The sequence below is a fragment of the Rhopilema esculentum genome, chromosome 6 (assembly GCF_057945365.1).
Source record: "Rhopilema esculentum isolate cy_ngs chromosome 6, ASM5794536v1, whole genome shotgun sequence".
NCBI lineage: Eukaryota > Metazoa > Cnidaria > Scyphozoa > Rhizostomeae > Rhizostomatidae > Rhopilema > Rhopilema esculentum.
In genome coordinates this window covers 8173689-8189385 of record NC_142820.1, presented here as the reverse complement: position 1 = coordinate 8189385, position 15697 = coordinate 8173689, and the positions used below count along the sequence as shown (strand labels likewise).

The window sequence follows — 15697 nt, the reverse complement described above, 5'->3', positions numbered from 1 at the left end:
TCGCAAAATATAAGAAATCGTTTGGTAAAACTATAAGAATTTCAAATATATGCAAAAATTTAACACAACAGAAGAATTATAGTAAACAGTCAGCAGGGACGGATTTAAGCAACAATGATTGGGCGTTAGACACTAATTGGACTTCTGTGTCACACCCTTCAGGTCACTGGTAAATGAAAGATTCGCCCATTTTTAAAATTCGATTTTTACCTTTATAATAAAGTAGATAAAAAGAAGTGGCGTAGCCAGAGTTGGAAGGTTGGATGGGCAAAGAGGAGAAAATTTTTGCTGACCACAACCTTGAGACTTTGGGAAAACACCCTGTTTTGTAAATGCGTTTGGAAAAGCTATGGCTTTTTTTTACGTGACAATGGTTGGCTAATCAAACAGTCATATGTAGCTTTTTGTGACTGACCCCTACAACTGTCTGTTTCTTTCACAAATCCCCTAACCTTGGTGCCAGAGAGAGTCAAAGGATAGAAATGAGGCTCTGGCACCCAAGGTACAACTCCTCTTACGCTTATATTCTGAATTGTGTAAGGCGAGGCGAGTAGAAAATGATTTACGTGTAAAACTGATTTTCCAAAGTAGCCAAAAAAAATAAACAGTATTCAAAAGTTTCAAACTAAGCCTGTTCACCTTGGAGCATAATTTGCAAAATCTCCGACAAGCATTTCAGAATCCAGGTTTTTTAAGGATTGAAGAGCTTTAGCATTTTAAATAACGATCAATGTAAGTAAATTTTACCAGGAAAATTTTTTAAAATAATTAACGACTTTAGCATTTTAGTTATTATTTTATGTATATAGAACGTGGAGGACCTTTCTGCATCTAGCATCCTAGCCAATGCTTGCATAACATACGGATATACATATTTATTGATGTTGATAGACATAACCAAATATGCCAGTTTCATATTTTTCATTGCGGCATTCGTAGAATTGAACACATCTTGATGCAGTAATACCAGTTACGTAAAGCTTAGCCACGCTAGCGATTTTTGTTGCCAGCGACGGCGATTTTTGTCGCTGGCGACTAAAATCGCTAGTCTGCGGGGAAAAACATCACAGGATTTTTGTCGCCAGCGACTAAAAACTGAAAATCGCAAGTGTGCGTGGCGCAAAAACAAATTTTTGTTGATCAGCCAATCATAAAGTGTTTTCAAGGCACGTGGAAAGTGTGTTGATTTTTAAAAATATTGACAAGATGGAGGTCACAGGAACATGCTCGTTCTCTTGGACAACGCATTAAGAGGATTTGTTAGTCGATTTGTGGCGCGGGAAACCCTGCTTGTACGCCATATCCTTTCGACAATACGACGATAGGACGGCAAAAGCTGCAGCCGTGGCTGAGCTTGTTGGTGCTCTTAGTGCCATGAGCGGGTACTACTGCTCTCAATTATTTGTAAACGTATTTGGATAAACACGAACAAGATTTCTCTCTCATTGCACTAAAAACTGCACTTCTATTAATATATCCTTTTAGCAGTATGGGTTGCCTATAAAGCGAAAAATCTCGTACGATGTAGGTTTTACTATCTTCTAGCAACTAACAGTAAAACAGATAACAAACAAATTGTGCATAAAACCCATGTGTTGGGTTCTCTACAGTACAAAAGAGAAGAAAATTAAATAAGTAGCTTAATTTAGGCCAAGCTAAATCTACAATTTTGGGCCTAATTTTTTGCCATTAAATGTGGCCTGGTTAAATCAAAGCTGGCAATATTTTTCATTGTTTTTGTCTAAATTCTCCCATCCCGTAATTTTTGAGGATGTCCAGGCACATGCATGGGTTATAAAAAGTTTGATTGTTAATTTCTGGTCATTTTTATCGAGGCTCATTACAAGGTGGAGACCAAAAGTCATTGGCCAAGGCAGAAAAGATCTTAAGTGTGCGTGGGGGAAAACATTTAGTCGCCAGCGACAAAAATCGCCGTCGCTGGCGACAAAAATCGCTAGCGTGCGCTAGGCTTAACGTCCAGATTTAAGCATATTCTATTGTGGACTTTACAAAGGGTGCCCAGGCTGTATGTTTATTTGTCTAACAGGGTTTTATGTTTTTAATAGGTCTCAATTTTCTACCACTCATGTGCATAGAACCTAGGGGGCTGTGCCCTCTTATTCGGGCCGATATCTACTGCTTTTTTGAGTATTTGCTTCTTATTAGGTAAAACTACACCATCCTCCATATCCCCTCAAAATTTACAGTCTACAGCGCCAATGCTTTTGACGATTCCCCGAAAGAACATAAATTAATTTTGATCCATAAGAGAAGCTGGGGGGCTAGAGTGATGTTGCTCCCTACTCAGGGGCGTCATGGCCGATAAATTCTAGGGAGGGCCAGAAAGAACAATTTTCCGACGAAGTGTAGATGGGGGAGGGGGATGCAGAAAAGCTGGTAACTTTTGCCTTAGCTGGAAAGATATTTAGGAACTTTTTATCTTGTCTCTGTTTCTTCATACCCACTATGAACGTTCATGACACCTCACAACCCTATAGATCAGTAGAAGGGTAGAAAAATTACTACCCGAGGCGGCACTATGGTTTCCGCCGAAGGGGAATTTTTTTAATCTTAATGCTTCAAGTTCGCGGAAAGCGATGATATTGATCGACTTCCTTGTTCTCGTTTACAAATGTTTTACCTAATGCAACATAACTGCATAAATTTTCAAATCACGAACAAAATTTTTATATCTGGTGATTGGCACAAAACTTGTACTGTCCTGGTCTTCAAGACCAAGCAGTGGTGGCGCCAGGGGAGGGCTAGGGGGGCAACATCTCCTCCGTCGGAAGCATCTAGCCCCCCTATCGGAAGAAATTTTAGGTTATTGTCGGAGCAAATTTGCCAGATTACGTACAAAACTGCTTATTTTAGTTATTTTAGCCCCCCGTCGGAAGATTTCCAGCGCCACCTATGAGACCAAGTAAAGATATGACCAATATTGATATGACCAATGTCAATCTATGACCAATATTGACCAATTTCCATAACCAATATTCGGATTTTGACTGACAAGATCCAAGCAGCAAATCACTCTATGGCAGAAATTGGTAAATCCAGAGAAATCATTTTACTTTTGTGGAAATCTAGTATTTTCTTTACAAAAGTGAATTCCCCCTTGACAATACGGAAAGTACTTTAGTCCATGTGACTTTCGTCCACGACATAACTGTGATTTTTCCGGAAATATCTCAAGTTTTGAAAACAGAGGGGGCCACGGCCCCCGGCCACGACGTCACTGTCCCTACTTTTTGCTGAAATATAGTTTGGTACATCAAAAGTGATGGTGGCAATTTACCTCAGAAGTTTGCAAACTCATCTACGTCCACCAAAACTCTAAAATTCTCTTTAGCAACCCTGCAGCAAGGGCTCCATTTCTTTTTTTAAAAGCATTGGCTCCGATGCAGATTGGAAAGTGGAAGGGGGGGGGGGGGGGGGGAGTCAAGGGAAAATTTAATACCCATTGCATAAGAATTTGGAAAAGCTTTATTGTTTTGCAAAAGAGTGGAGGGCATGGCCCAGCCGTTGGAGGCCCTGATAAGGAACTTCTTAGTAAAGGTACTTTCTTCAAATTCCAAGTATTTCGACAAAGATTTTAAAAGACATGGTAATAGGTGGACTGGTGTCATAGTATCGGAGTAGCTACAGGGATGCTGGCATCGGGGAACGCTGGGAGTGTTTCTCTAGATATGTCCCTTTTCCTAGAAGTGCCCTTTTTAGAGCTTTTGGAAAAAGAGGCATATAGTCCCTTAGTGCCTATTCTTATCTGTGCCCTTCCAACAACTTTGAAATACTTCGGGACTACCAAACCCAAACGAGCTGTTTCAGGATGGGATGGAGAAAAAAATTGACCAGACTAACTAAACGAGCAGAAGCTTGCGCCTTTCATTAGGACAGAAACAGTTTTTAGGCACAGTTACGAGTTTCTGGCTTCATTTGAATATGTTTTAGGACCCTGGCTATGTATGGGGTCATACCTGGGTGGGGGTTTTCACCCTCTTTATCATCGTCAACCATATCTCTTTTCGCAATGTGGGGATTTGATTAGGTGAAAATTTTCCATTTTGCTTAGTGCAGATAATGCCATATTTTCTTCCTGTTTGAGTATCGTTTTGTTTAATGACGTAACAACTGTAGATGGGGACTGGTAAAGAACTGTTATCTTTGATCAAACAAATGGGTTTCAGGATGTGAAAACGGCAACGGAAAGAAGTCAAAATATTTGCAGTCATTAGATTTCAGTAAAGATTATTTGATTGACAACAAACAAAGGTATTTAAGGATGGCAAACCCTCCTCCTTACGTAAGTATATTTTTGAATAAATACGTTGTTGTTTGGCCTCTTTTGATCTGCTTTGGTCTCTTTGTCAAGATGAAAAGGATGGCAACCGGCCTAGACTTTCTTCTACTTAGAAAGGCTACAGAAACGTGAGATGTATTATCTCTCAAGGGCGTTGTTTGTTTTATCGTATTGAATGATATGGCAGATTATCGACAGAACGGTGAAATGTTTTGAAAGGGTTTATCAACATATTTTCAAAAAGGCAGAAGATAAGAAGCTCAGGGAGTTTGAATGAAAAAATAGTTACCTATATCCTGTCGAAAAATGTGATGAAAATGCGAATTATAAATCTCTAAGATGAAAATCTTGTTTGTGTCAACCAGATCATTCTAACAGGGCTTGTTTTGAAAATAATTCCTATATACCTTTTCATAGGATCTTTTTCATAGGAAAAATTTGGGTTTTTAGAGTTTTTTAGGTTTAGACCTAATTTATGTATTGTGGATTTGTATTTGGCAAGGGGTAGGGAGGTAGGTAAAAGGGGAGCAGGAAAAAATCAGTTTGAAAAATAGTTAGAATGATATATTTGTGATATGTATATATGAACATTAAAGGACCCTTGATTGCCCATGCATGCAAATGACAGTAACATTGCCAGACAGGAAACTTTGTCACATACCCACAATATATTGCCCACGCACTCAAATTTTCCATCTGTTCACTTTTGCATTTTGGCCACGCAAAGTCCCTATTTGAATACATTTCATATAATTAACTATAGAATTTTTTTTAAAAGTGTGTGATTTCAGGCGCTCAGACAGGCACTTGAACTTGCCTGGGCAAGAAACAAAGTTTCCAGTCTGCTAACATTGTCATTGTTATAATAGTTTTATTGATATTGCAACAAGATGGGGAATCTACCAGCTAAATTGTAATGAAAATATAATTTGTAATAAAGTTGTCTCTCTATAGTAACTGATTTTTACTTATAGTTTCAATGGCACTTAGAGTATACTGGCCTATTTGCCAGTTTTGAAAGCTAACCATTCTATTTTCGTGAGTTCGAGCCTCGCTCGGGTCGGTTATTTTCCGGCACTCTCTATTAATTAAGAAAAACTTTACTTGCAATTTTAAGTTTTTTTCTTATATCTTTAAAATGAATCTCTTCAATGCTGTTTGGATGTTTGGGAAGGGGACATGCCTATTCAGACATTACAAATGTGGCTCAGTTCCCTGAACCCTGTAATCGGACATGCTTGGAACCTAGAGATAAAATCAAAAATCTTTCTTAATTTTCAGTCCACAATAGAGGAAGACGTAGATGAGCCTACACAAAATCCAGACAGTGGTATCTCACCAGATGCTTCACCTCCTCCATACCATGGTATTCAAGGTGAAAATATAGCAGGTTTGGCTTTTCCTGGTTTTCAATTTTATAACACCTTTTATTTTGTTGCTAGCAATTAATATTTTATCAAATTTATCTTAATATTCAAAAGGGCGTAGGTTGGGTAGATAGACAGTGTGGTTTCAAAATGAAATACTAAGTTTCCACTTAGGGTAGTCTACTGTGCACTTCAATTTAGATAGGCTTTTACTTACATCAATGCTTCAAATGCCTAAATATTTTAATTTCTAAATTTTTGAACTCAACCCTTGGTTTTCTTTTAATTAACTGTAAAAAAACAATTGATTTTGCATATCTTATTCATCACAGTGTACAGCAACTTGAAGTTTACCAATACTGATAGAGTAGTATTTGCCTATAAAATAGAGTAGTAATTGCACCATGAAATCAAATATGGAAACACTTGAATTTGTTTTAGAAAAAAATCTTCATATCAGAATCTGGCATGAAAAATATAAACAGAGCTTTGTCATGCACAATGTTTCTTCCTGGCCATGTTAAAGATAAAATTGCCTAAATGCTCCTTGTTCTTTGCTTGAGGCTTCATTTTGTAGTTGCGCTTGAATGACATTTTACTTAATTTTCTTGACCAACAATTCAAGATGCTATTTTGCAACATCTTTGACAGTTTTGAGGTTTTCTAGGAAGAGTTTGATCGTTCTATCAAAAAGTGTTTATCTTTCAAAACCAAATCCTTTTTTGTTTTATTGAGAAAGTTTATATTTGTTTCAGATACACCACCATCTTATAATGACATCGTCAAGCCACCAAGTTATGATGAAGTTGAAGCTATGCATAGGCATTCAGCACTTCAACAGGTTTGTAATAGCAGTCAATGATATAGAAGCATTGAAATCATTAAAGAATTTGAGGGACGTGTTTGAGGGATGTGAAGAGCAGGGAACAGTTTCATTTTAAATAAGTTTGATGTCAAGAAGAACATGATTGTTAAAGAAAAAGCCCTTTCTTACCCCTTCTTACAGTCGAGGGGGTGCTTGATCCCTTTTGTTCTGTACAAGCAGGACCTCTGGAACCATGGGCAGACACTTGGTCAAATGTTGGGGGGCGAGCCTATTGTTTTGATAAAATGACATCACATTTTCCCATTTTTTATAGCAAAAGACCATTGCCCTCCAAAATATTGAGGGGAGGGGGCAACAGTGTCTGCCACACTGTTTGGAATATTGATTTTTTCTTAGCAGTACAACAAGTAGCACAATTTCTCAAACTTGATTAATATTTTAAAGTACTGTACCTGTTAAACATTCTTAAATTCTTCAAAAAATTTATCTTTACTTTGACAATGCAGAACAAATTTTTGTAATTTTAAAGTATAAGAGAAAAATTTCTTAAAACAACCTGCAGTTTGACTATGGTTTGAAACATTCTAGGGAGTTTAAAAGGCATTGAAAGGAATGGTCACCCTACCACACAATACTGTGGCTCAGGATGATGCCCCCCTAACAGCATATTCCCCAAAAGTTTGATACCGAGTATGGAACTAACCTTTACCTGTAATTATGTGCATATGTTAACATCGTAGAATTCACCAAATTTAAAAGCTTATGCCCGGGTTTCCATACTAAGATAATCAAATACCCTGAAGATTCAAATTATGTTTTTTCTGGTACAAAGTTGACATATGCACATTATTACCTGTTGTCAAATTGCAGGTTGTTTTGAAAAAATTTCTCCTTGATGCAAAGCTCTGTTTGAGCTTATCAAAAAGTTTTTCAGATTTTTAAACATTGAAATGGTCCATAATTCAAGTGATTGATTAACAAAATTTTCTGTCTCGGGTGCTTTTTCCTAAACTTTCAGTCTGGGACATTTCAGTAACATTGAAAAGTGACATCTAATTCTTTTAAATGAAATAGCAAAGATTTCTTGGAACTGTGGCTGTTCTGATGTTGTCAAGGAGGCTTCAACCTTCATCTTTCTAGATCATGCTCATATGTTTGCTTAATTTTTTCTGTTTTCAGTTGGAATTATTTCTTAAGCATTTACTTTTTGTTTTAGATATTTGGAATCTCAGATGACGAGTTGGAACTTCAAGATCGCTCAAGTACGTTAACCCTTAGATTTTGAATGGTTTATTTAATGCAAATATGCATGTCAAATGATTGAATTCCCTAGTACACCTTCAGCAACTGTTAAGGGAAAATCTAACGCTAATAAGAGAATATCCTTATAAATTTGTCCATCATTTTTAGATCTTGAATAATTTTGTAAACTAGGATTATAGAAAATGAAATATTATGTTGTTTGAAAAATCACAAATGTTTACCTTTTTTCTAGTTTCGTACACTTTACCGGTAGAAGAGCAAATTACAAGCTTAAGTGTTGGGTCTGATTACGCATTTGTTGGATTCTTCTTTCGTAAGTAACCTACCTAGTTGATTAGTTTATGACTTAACATGTAATTCTTGTATGACAGAGACTGAACATGCTTAAGGGAAGATACAGAGAGAAACCTCGCACTGACTCACCTAAAATGTCTTCATTTGTTTAATGTGAGAACAAGAAAATTGAAAATGAAGGCATTTGAAAACTAAGAAATTAGAGCGGATATTTTACAGTATAGTGCCATTGGCAAACAGTTTTCAAACAGAAGTCATTTTAAGATGCACTCATTACCCTGTATTGGGGGGGGGCACAATTTGATGAAATCTGTAGATTTGTAAATGCACCGATATGTACAAGGCCTAATTGTCAGCTTGTAATTTAAAATTCTTCAAATTCAGTAAAAAGTATTTTTGTGAGTACAATACAAAGTTTGTTTGAATTGCAATCACCGTACATTTGATTTTCCTTTAAACTTTGGGTTCCTCTTCAGCACAGGCAATCCAATGACATGTTCTCTTGAAAAGTTCTGTTCATTTTGCGGGGATGATCTGGATCACATAACAACAGGCTTATAATTGATTGTCTATCTCAGAGTTTGAAAGTATAGCAATGCACCTGTTAATGATTGGCTGCGTTTTGTAATTTTACTTATGTTAGCATTGTCAATGGTATTAGTACAAACATTTTTTGAGACTCTAGTGGTGCAAAAAGAACGCCTCACCAATTTTGGTTGCTTTGATGGTCTCATCCATCTGAATCCATCATGTCTTCAAATTCAAGTTTGCCATGTATTGGTTTATCATAGTAGGCATACAGATGATTCATCTGTGTTGAATTTCCTTAGAGAAAATTGACAAGTACCAAAAAGGGGGGAGTAATAGATGGGGGCATTCGAGTTAAACCTTTTTGTCGAAATTTCTATTTTTGTCTCATTTTCAGTTTCTTTTATATTGAATTGGATTGGATTTTTGGTTGGTTACTGCCTTGGCAACACGTATGCTGCCAAGTACGGCTCAACTGCTGGCTTTGGTCTTTCTCTCATCAAATGGGCCTTTTTGATAAAGGTAGGCATCCCTATTTTAAGCAGTTCTGGTTTCATGTCTGTACAGGGGCAGACACTTGGTCAAATATTGGGGGGGCAAGCCTATTGTTTTAATAAGATGACGTCACATTTCCCATTGTTTTAGAACAAAAGACCATTGTCCTCTAAAGTATTGGGGGGCGTTCACCCCCCTCGCCCCCCCCCAAGTGTCCGCCACTGTGTCTGTCTTATATAGATTCATAATAACCCAAAACATAGAGACTTGTTTATTATTTACAGTTTCTATATAACACATTGAGAATACAATGTCTAGTATATTTCGTAAGCTTTGCAGAACAGTCAATCACCTCCTGAAACCTAAAACTATTATAATTTTTTTAAGTTTCAAAATAGTAATCAAGACCATATGCAGTTCAATGCTTGCAACTCCGTTTAATGAAATATTTAAAATAAACTTAAACAAATACAGTGAATTTTTCCATAATGTGTGAATGTTTTGTGTTCTGTGTTTACTTTTTCGGCCAGGGATTCCATAAGCTGCTTTTTTTCCTGGCTATAAACATTTTGCAGGTTACTGTCGTAATTTTGTCCTTTTGGCCATTATAAAGCTGATGTAGATGTTTTCATTTTACGTCATAAAATTACTTCCCGAGTCTTGATGTTGTTTTTAGCACGCTGATTGCTGTATTGATGTTCTGTCAGCTTTTCCTTGGATTACGTGGCTATTTGTAATTGCAGGTACGTGAATTTTGCTGTCAGCAAATAACCAACCTTTTCTAGATCATTTGGTCCAGTATGCAAAATCACAAACATATGAATCCTGTTCTCAGGATTCACTGCCAAATGTCAAATTCTGTCTCCAAACATATTCTTGTTTGATATTCTTCTTCAATTTCATTCTTAGTCTGGTCTTAGATTAGATCTAAGAAAAGAAATATCATATAGAATCTATAAAGCAGCTGCGACATATACAGAGGTGGTGCTAGCTACTGCAGAGGGGTAATGGGCGTGGCCAGTGAAACCATGCCCCATTTTCCTCGTTCCAGTGCTTTGTACCAGGTGAATTTTCCAAAGCAAAAATATAATCTACCCCTACCTAGCGCTTTTTAATCAAGTTCTAGAAGAAACATATGGACCATGTTTTGGAGAAAATGGCCGTTTATAATGCCTATATTCTATATAGAGCTTCGACAACTCTCTTGTATGAGGCTGAAGAGATTGCAAAGTTTTCTTACACGCTTACGTAGAAAAGTCCTAGGTATCAAAAGGCAAGGTCAGTTTACCAATCTAGAGATTTTACAAAGTCAAATTAGAATTGCATAGAAACCATCATAGGAATGAAGAGGTGGAAATGGCTAGGTAACGTTAAAGAATGAATAAGCAAGGCATACCAAAACAGTTACTATATAGTGAATAAGGAATGGGGAAGAGGAATTTGGGTCGCCCAAAGCTAAGATACACAGACCAGGTAAAGCATGATATGAAGGAATCCCATATCGACACAAACTTATGGCAAAGATCTTCGTTTGACAGATCAGTTTGGAGAACACTGATAAGAAATGGAGTAAAAACTCAGAAGATAACTGGGTGACAACAGAGAGCAGAAGGAAGAGAAGATAAAGACGCGCACTCCGTGATCAGAACTGATCAAAGAAACCTACTACTTCATAAGGGCACTTAGATCTACGTGAAGTTTTTTCATACCCCTAAATAACAATGCGTAATATCCGGAGAATGGTTTTCCGACTATGGTTGCAACGAAAACGGGAACATTTAAATCCCACTTCCATTGTCGTATCAGGGTATCGTGTCGCACCAGAGTGTCGTGTCGTATCAGGGTATCGTAATCGCCGGGGAATGGTTTATCGCCTCTTCCATTGTCGTAATATTAATTTTGGAATGGGTCAAAGCCGAACCCAAACAGCATGGTTTATTGCACGTGTTTGTTGAAGGCACATTGAAGCGAGATCAATCCAGGTGCGTAAGTTGCTGGCGTGTAAAGGAGCCAGAGTCTCCAAAATTTTGCTTGATTGTTTTAAAAGGATTTTGTAGAAGCTTTTAAGAGGAAACCAACATTTTCGAGCAAATATCTAAGAAATTTCAAATTTAGATTATTCAGCCAGAGCAGGGCAATAATAAAGAGCAGGCCATGGTTGGCAGCGTTGTAAATATTTTGCCAAACAAATATACCTAAACTGTTAGCTAAGGATGTGCCTTGAACGGCTTATGAAAATGAAGATTTTATTATTTTAGGTTGGGTAATGTTCCTGAAAGGCACAGTGTCATTCTCCCGAATCAAGAGAGGTGGACAGAGAGGCCGTTTATGGATTTTTTAACTCTTACTGGCTCACTGATGGGTTTATTTTTTAATACATTAGTCAATTAACCTCGCCCGATTGTCAAGCGTCATTCATTTGTAACAGCAACCCTCGGAGTCATGATTGGATGTCATTTATGTAGGTCTGGAATCAAGGATTTTGGATCAGCCTCTAAAAATACGTTTGGCAAGGATCGTGACACGCATCGAGGACTAAATTTGGAGCCAGAGTAACTAAACAGCTAATCAGTTACAAGAAGTGCATTTTGTGAGGTTTTCCAGGGATCTTGGCTGGGAGCAACCACCCATAAATGTAGATATTTTCCAAAGCCTGTTAGTTTCATAAAGAGGATGATTTGCAAGAAACTGTCATATAAATGCCGCGCATTAGCGTATCGTGATAAACAACTTGGCGAAAATTCACACTAATGCATCCCCAGTATCGTTATGCGTTATGTTCAAGGGGCCTGCGCAAAACGGGGCCTAAATGGGACGCTTTTTAAGTTGTCCAAGGCCTTTTTGTCCAAAACACCTATTGCATTTACTTTAAAGGGCCTCTTCAGCCAAATTTTGCACTTTCATTTTATTGGCTAATCTAAAGGAGTTGAACCTGCTGATCACGAATTCTTTATTTGTTTTTCGATATTTTTTAAAGTTTTTCCAAGATATAAGCTCTTGCATTTCGGTAATTGAATTGAATTAACCGACAAAAGTTTTTCGGTTTGGTGACACTGTGACGCAATTTTGACGTTACTGTGCATTTCGTTAGTCTCGCCTCAAACCGAATCGAACGACGGCGATTCGCAAATTGAACACTGCAAGAGATGGTACTCTCCAACTGTAACCAGTTGGCATTTCAGACACCAATTCTGAAGCCTTTAGTTGTTCATCGTTTCTGGAGAACAACTGAAGTGTCAATTTCGATTAATTATACGTGAGGGAAGAGCTGGAACAGGAAGCCATAGCTTTGTGGGCCTACACAGTGATCAAAACAAAGTCGTGACACAGCATGGACGCATTCCGACCCGCAGACTTAAAATGATTGTAAACATTTAATATTTTTCGATCCTAAAAAGCTCCTGCTGTATATTTAGATGCAGTTATCAACGCGTGATCATGAATCCTTCACATTTCGGTGGAAGATATACGAAATTCATGGCGAACGAGAGCCGCACATTGTGACGTCAGAATGTCACGAAACTGATTCGGCTTTTGTCGTTTTTTTCTCGGAAAGGTGCAACTTTAAAGCCTTATAACTTCTAAACTAATTGGAATTTTGCAAAAACAACGACTTTGCCATAATGCATGCACCAGATGCTAACTTTTTAGTCAATAAAAAAAATTTTTTTAGCTGGAGAGGCCCTTGAAGAGATAAGACGGCTCCAAGGGTTAGACGGCTTAAGAGATAAGACGGCATGTCATTTGATAAACCTTAATTTGACGGCAGGCTCGAATTCTTCCCAGGAGCGTTTGAAGTGGAACTCAAATGATTTCTTTGGGAAATACTAGCTCTGTCTTCTAATCTTTTTGTTGCCTAAATCAACGTCGACTTGTGGTATATTTTCTAATACCAAAACCCCGATTGTTTAAATTTTATTTATATTACATTCATTTAGAAATAAATTGCGGCTGTATATGGATAAATTTGGTTAAAAATTTGAAATGAGCATTTATGTAAGAATTTTTTTTAATTACACTGTTGATTTGGGGTCAGCTTTAGTTTACGTCATTTTTTGGAAATTCCAAGCAGGATCAAGTCTATGCACGATTAGATAAATCTAGCTATCGATGTTTTAAATTTTATTGAATCGGCTTCACAGGGATTGTGAAAGCTAGACATATAAAGAGGGAAGTATAATTTTCTAGAGAATAAATGTGTGAACTTGAAATAGACTAATGATTTTGTTAGCTGCAACTGTGTTGCCTATTGCTACACTCCCAACATATCAGCGCCCGAAGTTCCATTTCATCGTACCTTTGAAATCGGTACAATAGCAAATTTTAGTCCAGCAGACTTTTATTCATCGACAAACGGGATGTGCTCATTTCAGGACTATAGTGTGCCATCAATTTATTTCCTCACTAAGTTGATACCTAACAATTCACCTGCAGATTGTTTAGGGGGCTAAGGCCCTATGGCAGCTCGTAACCCCCACTAGAACCCCTTTACCCAAATCCAAATAAAAGCACTGAATAAAAATGACGCGATACTACCCTTTTCAACAAGAGGCAAGATGGCCTATCTCGCTAGACCAAAGTCCGGAACCATTGCCTACCGATGCCGTACAGTCAAAGTTCTATAAATATGACTAAGTCTACCAGCAATGTGTTTACAATAAATTATATTGTTCTTTTTTTTAATGCGGATGTTAATGACGATCTTTTGCAGATATGACCTCTTTAACCAACGTGTCTGCAAGTATCATCACAGTATAATTATTATTCTGTGGTAACATGCAACAATGGCAACATGCAAGTATTATTTAACGATAATTTCTTTCTTGGAAAGTAGCATCGAACTCTTTGTGCCCTAGCTTTGTTTTTAAGGTCACAATAACCTTTCGAAATGGCTTTGAAAAAAGCAAAAATTTTCAAACATGTTACTAAAGCTTTTGGTCTGCACTCTTCAGATTAAAAGCGTCAGAACAAAGATCGAAAATTCTACGTATGTATACCCAGTTGTGGATCGAAATAGGCCAATCAAGCCATTTTTAACTTCTGTACCACGAAAATTTTGCAAATTAGCTTTTGAATGATTATGTCTAGTTTGTGTTTGTAAATACTTTGTTGAACTTATTTCAATTATTGTTTGTAAATATTACGTTGCAGAAAAATTCTTTTTTGGTAGTGAGAGACTGTAAATAACGAAAGAGGATGCACGATGGTCTCCTATACGTATAAGGTGGCTTCAAGCGTTTCTTTTGACTTGTTAGGGAAGCGAACTAGAGAGAATTTTGAGCGAGTTAAGATCCCCCGTTTTGGACTCCAGGCATGCGCATAGAACTTAAACATCACTACGCATGCTCTTTTACGCCAGGTTGCCCCAACCATTAGAAGACTTCTCGCTCGTATCCCCAACAATATCAATTGATTTGACTTGTTGAAGAAAATATAATTACTGGTAATCTTTCTGTCAGCCTTTTCATGGTGATATAAATCATGTTAATTGTTCTGTTCGTTAAGGAATCTTTATCGAGCAAGTTTCGTTATGTATGATTTAACAATCGACAGACTCATCAATTTTATTAGTTTTTTTCCAGTCGCTGATTCTGCCTTAGAACGTGGTTATCAAATTTTCAAAATTGGAAAAGAAGGAAAGATAAGTCGAAAAAGGTGTTTTCTGAGATGTTTCGTAAGGAGAGTAGCTGCAAAATCCTAAATGAACCGAAGTTCCCAGAGAATTCCCTATGCAAATCAAAGTATTTCTTAGAAAATGTCATTAATGTTTATCTTTTCATATTAATAACGTAAATCCTAGAAAAAGCCTTCAAGGCTAATTCTAGAACCTTCCCATCTTCTTGTAAAAACCAGTTTCTGTACTGAGGACTTCTTGGGGGGGCTGCTTATCTTAGGCGGGGCGTTAGTTATGGTAAAGTATCTATTTCGATCAATCAATCAGACATTCCCCTAATCGATGTTTGTAACCGAATCACATTCTTATAGTTCATAATCAATCTTAAGCCAGCACCCTATTTCGACAGCGAGTTTATGATCTGCTTTTCTAAAGGCTGAAATACACGATCAGTTTTTTCGTCAGTTTTTGCTCATCAGTCGAAATATGAAATATGTCATTAAATTTGTTGGTTATTAAAGAAAGATTGATAGATATAATGTCTTCTGACCTCATTCTTACTATAAACACAAAGATTGACATTGAGTACTCAAAGAATATCTGCTGCTGAAAATATCAGCCCCTTCATTTCAATGGCATCAATTTGCCCCATATAGAATCCTATGTGTTACTTTTTATGCTAGGAAGAGGTTTTATTTAGTACTTTATTAGTACTTTATTTCATTATGGAAGACTTTTGACTTCTAAGACTTTTGATAAATTTTTATTGTTTGCGTCTATTGAAAGGTTTTGTTCGTAATAGTCACTCTTTCACATTCATGGAAAATCCCAAACTTTTGAATTTTTGCTTTCTTGTGGTTCTTATTTTTTCGGAACTCTTTTTGAAAGGAAATTTTTTATACGCAGTGACAGGAATGAAAAAGTATTGGAACACGGGACAAATGGCCTCAGAAAATATTTTGGATCCCAGGATGAGAAAAATTGAAAAGCAGAATGTATACAGAAAGGTA

General features: G+C 37.1%; 1 protein-coding gene across 2 annotated transcripts; it reads left to right on the top strand.

Annotated features, from left to right (window-relative positions):
- The first annotated feature begins 4142 nt into the window (after positions 1-4142).
- Positions 4143-15087, top strand: LOC135686567 (NEDD4 family-interacting protein 1). Of its 2 annotated transcripts, none has more exons than XM_065202824.2 (8): positions 4143-4303; positions 5582-5675; positions 6423-6508; positions 7710-7755; positions 7989-8069; positions 8976-9100; positions 9750-9816; positions 11332-15087. In XM_065202824.2, exons 1-8 carry the CDS (start codon positions 4283-4285, stop codon positions 11412-11414), a joined length of 603 nt encoding a protein of 200 aa, XP_065058896.1. In that variant the 5' UTR covers positions 4143-4282; the 3' UTR covers positions 11415-15087. The 2 variants fall into 2 exon arrangements, with proteins under 2 accessions (XP_065058896.1, XP_065058895.1); XM_065202823.2 differs by having other exon boundaries at positions 5582-5690.
- The last annotated feature ends 610 nt before the right edge of the window (positions 15088-15697 follow it).

What these genes read in the sequence shown, in the direction of transcription:
- LOC135686567 (XM_065202823.2), top strand. Translation starts at nt 4,283, where the DNA reads ATGGCAAACCCTCCTCCTTAC. An exon ending in TGGCAAACCCTCCTCCTTAC is followed by an intron (nt 4,304 to 5,581) that starts GTAAGTATATTT and finishes CTTAATTTTCAG; the next exon opens with TCCACAATAGAGGAAGACGT. An exon ending in GGCATTCAGCACTTCAACAG is followed by an intron (nt 6,509 to 7,709) that starts GTTTGTAATAGC and finishes TTTTTGTTTTAG; the next exon opens with ATATTTGGAATCTCAGATGA.